Source organism: Lagopus muta, chromosome 3 (genome assembly GCF_023343835.1).
Source record: "Lagopus muta isolate bLagMut1 chromosome 3, bLagMut1 primary, whole genome shotgun sequence".
Classification (NCBI taxonomy): domain Eukaryota; kingdom Metazoa; phylum Chordata; class Aves; order Galliformes; family Phasianidae; genus Lagopus; species Lagopus muta.
Window position 1 is genome coordinate 62,648,855 of NC_064435.1, and position 6,454 is coordinate 62,655,308.

At 37.6% G+C, this 6,454-nt stretch overlaps 1 protein-coding gene across 4 annotated transcripts in view; it reads left to right on the forward strand.

Moving 5' to 3' along the window:
* Nucleotides 1–3,404, forward strand: part of TERT (telomerase reverse transcriptase) — a 30,416-nt gene extending 27,012 nt beyond the window's left edge. For 2 of the 4 annotated variants that reach the window (XM_048939674.1, XM_048939677.1), the window contains one exon: nt 1,360–3,404. In XM_048939674.1, coding sequence (XP_048795631.1) covers nt 1,360–1,463 — 104 coding nt within the window. In that variant the 3' untranslated portion in view covers nt 1,464–3,404. The remainder of the gene's footprint in view (nt 1–1,359) is intronic. The other 2 variants (XM_048939675.1, XR_007375830.1) reach the window with 2 other exon arrangements.
* Nucleotides 3,405–6,454: the final 3,050 nt, after the last annotated feature.

Below are 6,454 nucleotides of genomic sequence, written 5' to 3' on the forward strand. Positions count from 1 at the left end.
CTTTGTATATCTGTACTGCACAGCATCTGTAGCGTAGAGATAACTAAGACTGGTAACAGCACCTGTGTTGACTTAACAACTATATTTTTTGTTGTAATTTTGGAGCTTGTATCAGCTATATAAAAACTGTTGCCCCTGTGAGATCGTGCTGTTTGACAGAAATTGATATAAACTTCATTTTTCACTTGTGTCCCTGTACATGCCTTTCTGTTACTCTCCTTTGAAATCAATATTGAGCTCATGGGCTTTGGGGAGAAGGTCTTCCCCAGCGTTCCAAAACCTGTTAAATATCAACATCAGTGCCTTGTCAGTACAAGTTAAAATCATTCTTCGGAGTTAAGTATTTAAAGCATAGTTACTGTTTAACATCCCTCCTATTATTACCAGTTGGGAAGGGAGCAAGAGTCTTTCCTTATCGTGATAAGATATAAATACACCATCTATCTCCTTGCCAAATACAGAACAAATGTTTATTGAGCACTTCTGCCTTTCTGCACCATTGACAATTTTACCAACCCTGTTTAGGTAACAGACTTATACTGTTGCTGGGATTTTACATGTTTTTTCTAATCTTGGAGAAGTCCTTTTTATTGTCTTTAATTCTGTTGGCCGTAGACTTCAATGACGTTCTGTGTTTCAAAACTGACATGTTATGTTAAAAAAAAATAGGTAATTAAACAAGGCCCTTAAATCTTAACTCTTCACAACTTTTCTCCTTGAGGGTATTGTTTCAGGTAGCCTTACAAGGGGACATAGTTGGGAGAACTGCTGTAGCCACAATTAGAAAGGTGTTTTCTCCATGAAATTCTTTTTCCTCTTTTTGCTGATGTCAGTTCCAATTATAGACTTCTTTAATGCCATATCTGAAACTAGAGGAGGAAAAAAACCAGTTTGGGAATACCATTTTCCTATAGATAAATATAATCAGCTAGATAAGGATGTGTCCCGTGTCCTGGGAGTTGTTTAAATTAGGGTCTTTCAGAGTAACACTGCTTTGACAGAACTTTTTTGGTGGATATAGTTACTAAGTAATTGGTCTTGTACTTTACTAAAAACTTTTAGAAGTCTTATATACAAGCAGTATTGCAGGGACATACTGGGAGGAATGTACCCCTTGGTTTTCCATAGCTTGTTAATGTTTTAACATATGATTTTTTAACTGGCAATTGTCTGCTGTGTTTAAGGGCAGGAGGAGAGCAGCATGTTTTCCTATAGCCTTTTTACCCTCGTGTTCCAGGTGTTCTAGCTTTTTTTATTGGATTAAGTTACTATTGATTTCATGACTTACTAGCATTTTGCCTAAGAATGAATTGTTAGTTACCTGCAGTAGTAATATGTTGTTTTTGATGCTTTTTGTAGATAAGATGCATCTGTTTGGGAAGATACCAAGGGATACTATGGAACTGCTGAAGACAGTGACGGAACCATCTCTTTGTCAAGACTTCAAAACTATAGTGGACTAAGCGATGAAGGTTTATTTCATGATCCTTCCAGGCTTAAAAATAAATGTTTTTAGATTAATTTTCTCTGTAGTTAATTTTGGTAGAATGAACTGAAAGCATCTTTACTTGAAAGTTTTCTTTGTTGTTTTTTTGTTTTGTTTTGTTTTTGTTTTGTTTTGTTTTTTAGGTACCAGACAATAACTTTAAAAGAACAGGCTGTTCTGTTAACATCTTCGTGTTTTTCTGTAAGTTTGAAGGCTGTTTGAAGTACAACCTGTGAACTTGGCTTGATTTCCTTCAGTAATTCCTTTCTTCTTGATGAAGACATATTTAAGTTATCTGTATAAACAGATCAACGTTTTTGCCATGTATTGTTTCTGAAGAACTGTTCTTTGATTTTTTTTTTTTTTTCTATTGCAGACAGTTTTATAATAAATTGTCTACATAGTTGCAATAATGCATACTTGTCTCCAATACCTTTATTTTATAGTAAACTTCAACCCAATCCCACTCAACTTGGAAGTGTCTTGAAAGGCACTTGAAAGGTACAGGGAAAGTGCATTTCATGGCTGTGCCTAGCAAGATACATGGGATAAAGATTTTTTTGCTCTGGAGAACACAGTCAAAATTTGTATGCTATATCTGGGTATGTTCAACATGTTTAATATATTCTGTGAGTTTATAGAGATGTATTAAACAATGGTGATGTATTCATAACTACAAAAACAAGGGGAGCCAGTTATTGATTAGATAATAGAAAAGTTACTTGCTTGGTATATTTGCATTTCCTGTTCTTTATTTAGTCTTATCTTTTGCTCCTTAATAGTACTGAACTACTATCTAGCCCTTTTGTTGGCATGTTTTACAGGACTGAATTTTGCTCTATGACTGCTCTGGTAAGCCTGCCCACGTGTCTTTTTTTCTCTAGGCTCACATGTTGAATTTGCAATGCTATAAAGTAGAGCTATTTCAGTAGGATAAATAAAATATCTTATCAGGGATGAAACTTAAGCACTTCAAGAACTTCCTGCACTTCTGAGGGAGCCGTTACTTCCTGTGACTATTTACTCCTCACTCAGTCTTTCTTCAGCTATGCATTCCTTCCTCTCTGCTGCTCTTTTCATCTGCTGCTATACTAATAAGATTTTGTGTAGGTGCAGGTGGTATAAATTTTGATTCTTTGCTACTTAATGCACTGCTCAATGCATTTTGTGTATCATGTTGAAGAAGGCCTTGCTGGTGGGCAGCAGTAACAATGAATGCATGTTTATTTTGTCTTGATCACTGTATTCTGGATAAACCTCCTGAGAAGGATGAGCCTAATCATTTCCTCAGAATGGATAAACACACCTGCTGTGAAAGAACTGTGCAGGATAGGGGCTGGGGAAGTGAAAAATATCTCAGAAGCCAGGATCCTACGATGTGAATCCATGCTGAGAGAATGGGTTCTGTTCTGTGCCTAACAGCCATCTCAAGGCAAACTTTTGGGGTGATCAAAAGAGTGTCCTGGAAAACTGTGGTAAAAAACTGGAGCAGCAACTGTGCTGAAATATTCAGTTTCTAAAAAACATTGGAAAGAGGTGGGTTTGTGAGGACTAGAAGAAAACCTCTCTGCTTTCATCCAAGAGTGTAGTGGTTATGGATAGGTTTGCTTCTAAAGCCTTTAAATGCAGACTTTTCCATGCGTACTGAGAAAGAAACATACTTTGTTTTAATTTTTTTGTGTGTGTTTAATAGACTGAAGGTTTGTAATGTCTTTCAGCATAGTGCCTTCTAGAAGAGGTTGGGGTGTTTTCCCCCTTAAAACTGAGAACAATTGGGGTCCCGTCTTCATTGCTTCTTTATTCCGCTTCCACAGGATGCTTTGACTTGCAGGTGTATTGCCAGGACAAGTCCATTTTTACTCTGTACCACAGCAGACTAAATGGCATATAAACTAACAAGGAAGTATCTCAGTTAAAGGTGTATATGGAAAAAGTATTTTTTTGGAAAAAGTTTTTTTTTGGAAAAAGTATGTGAAGTGTGATGCAATTTTCTGAACTGATGTTTGCCTTTACATGTACTTGCTAAATTATCAGTTTAAAGAAGTCATTGCTGTTTCTGAAGGCTACCTGTAAACAAATGCAAATATTTCTCAGAATTCACTTTCTTTTTAAAATAGCCTATTTAAGAAGGCCATTGAAAGCAGTGCTGAAACTAGTACTTGTTTTGCAAATGGAAAATTGTAGAATATATGGCACTCTGTACTGTACTGTACTGGAAACTTGCTGCTACAGCTCAGGGCTGATGGAGGGAATGCTGGGAACATGTTTAAGGAATGAATTTAACAGTAGCATGGGCTTACTGCACTAAAATGATTGGTCCAAATCATTGAAGAGAAGGTAGGAATATTCCTTAAAGCTGCTTCTGTAATGAACTGTTTTAAAATAAATAGTGCGATATATCACAATGGTAAAACATTTTCTGCTTAACTAGTAGAAAGTGTGATGAACAGCAACTGGTGACAGGAAACGTGGTGGATTGAGTAACTTTGGGCTGGAAATACTAAAATAATTTGCTTAAGAACATTCTGAACCTATGCTGTGAGTTTTCAACAATCACTGGAAAGCTGGGAAAAGTTCAGGAGACTCTATGGGTAAGGGGAAATGTTAAAATTGTTTCAGTGTTTAGGAAAAGGTAAGTAGAAAGATTAAGAGCAAGGCCAGCCACGGTAACTGTATTGTGCAACCTATGATCTGAGTCAACTTGTCAGAAACTTTATTTGGGCCACTTTGGGGAGGAAGTGTGGTTGGGATAAAAGTTGTTTTTTTACTATCTCTATGCAGAGCAGGAAGGGAGAAACTTGACACAAACTTCTAGAGGAAATAGAAGCATCAACATGCTTCAAAGGTATCCTCACTGCTTCCTGTTGGAAAGGGATTTCAGACTGTGAATTTCATTTTGAGGTAGGTATGAAATTTTGCATTGTAGGGAAATGCTTGTGTTCCAGAAGGAGTATGGTCCTCTACAGGTTTTCTCTGTTTTAGGATCATTTGGAAGATTCCTCATTTCTGGTGCAGTTGCAGTGCTCTTGCTCTGTTTTTGTTTGGAGTTTTTGTTTGTTTTGTATTAGTAGATACTTCAGTTTGTTATACAAATTCATATCTTAAGGCTAGAAATTCTGTTGTGGCTGAAAATCACAATGCCTGTAGCTCTGTCTCATACTGATTTACTCCCAAGCTCTACTTGCAGCCCTGCCCAAAGAATTTTATCCTCTTCTATTCTGTCTTAGGAAAAGACTTATTCAGTTATGCTACTCAAGAGAAAGTCAGTCATGCTATTTAAGGGAACAAGTCCTCATAAAATACCATGTTTTCTGTGAATAGGAGAGGGGGGGTTGTAGCACTAAAATTTACTGAAATGAGGCTACAGTTCTAGCACAGGAATTCCGGTATAGATCACATCCAAAATGCACAAGAACAGCAAGGCAGTGTTCCTGAAGGAGCTGTTTAGCAGATTTTCTACATGCCTGCTTCAGCTAAAGAGTAACTTAACCTCGTGCATTTCCCTGTTGTGAACTTCAGTTACTGAGACGGAAAAGTCTCTCTCCTTCGCCTCCTTTTGCAGACTGAAGTATATGTCCAGTGATCCATGCACTTTGTCATCAGAGCAGCTATAATGAGGAGCTCAGAAGTCAAGGAGTTCAGAATTTCCACTGTCTGTGTCATGACAGTGACTCAAGATACATCCAGAAGATTCAAGTCTTTGAATCTATACATAGCTTCACTATTTTCTTAGCATGTGTCTATATTATTTAGCTGCAGTTTTTGTTATGGGTGTATCTCTGACCAAGATCTTAAGCTTCATGACATACCCCTGTGTATATGATTTTAATGAACATCTATCTGTAATGAAACATATGAATGTATAGTGTACACTTCAATTAAAATTTCTATTTACGTAGTTAGTTTTTATATGAACAGATTTTATTGAGACTATTCTTTATGGAAATCTAATTTAGCTCATAACCTTTCAAATTTAATTTGTGATATGTAGTTAGTTATCTGTTATGTGCATAATTTCCCCTATCTTTTCTATAATTTTATTTTCTGGTGTCCCTAAGCTCACTTTTAGCAACAAACCCTTCTAAAAGCAGTCAGCAGTTTGCAGAAGTATTATAAAAAATAGATGTTCTGGCATTTTCTTTTCTATTTTAGTATTACAACAGGAGAAATGTCTTGAGCAGCCAAAGGCAGCAATGCTGTTATTGATGTAACTAGGACTACAAGAGGGGCACATCCAGGGATAAGTTATAGAGCCCAGGAGCAGGAAGGAGTCAGAGCCATGCGCGTGAGAATTGTCAGATCTCTCCAACTCTTCTGTTAGAGCAAATCATTATGTCTTGTTCCTGCACACCATGTCTCACTAACATGGAGATTGCCCTTGTAGTACTGCTTTGAGCTTTTAGTGGTAACCTTAGGGAGTGAGTAGGTTGAATTAGCTGTTGTCAAGCTTCTGACACATCTAGTAAGAGTTGGTGTGGTTGGGAAAGGCATTTGGATTTGAAATGGATTGCCTGGAGAGTTTAGCTCCTCTGACAGTGGATCAATATTAATGTCTGAGCAAAAACTGTCATGAGCTTCTGGATCCTCTCAGCATGGCTCTCTCCATTAGGCTTTGTGGTTTGCTGCTGACTTTCTCACAGAAATAGCATTGGCAGTCAGTACCGTGCCAGCAAGTGCTGTGAAAGATGCAGCTCTCCCTCACCATTGTTTTCATCCATCAAGTGGGCCTGTCTCCTTCCTTCGTGTCTCTTAGTCATCATCTTGTCAAGGTCATGCCTCCATGAGGCCTCCATTGTTGTGACCCTTCAGGCTGTTGCAAAGGAATCAGAGACAACTCTGTTTCCACGCTGCTAGAGAATCAGCCGCAAACTGGTGTGTTTTCATGGAGAGAAGCAACATGTCATTGAGGGGTTTGAGTTGGTTTCGTTCTTTTGCAACTTCTGTTCAAATCCCTTTTATCCCTTATAA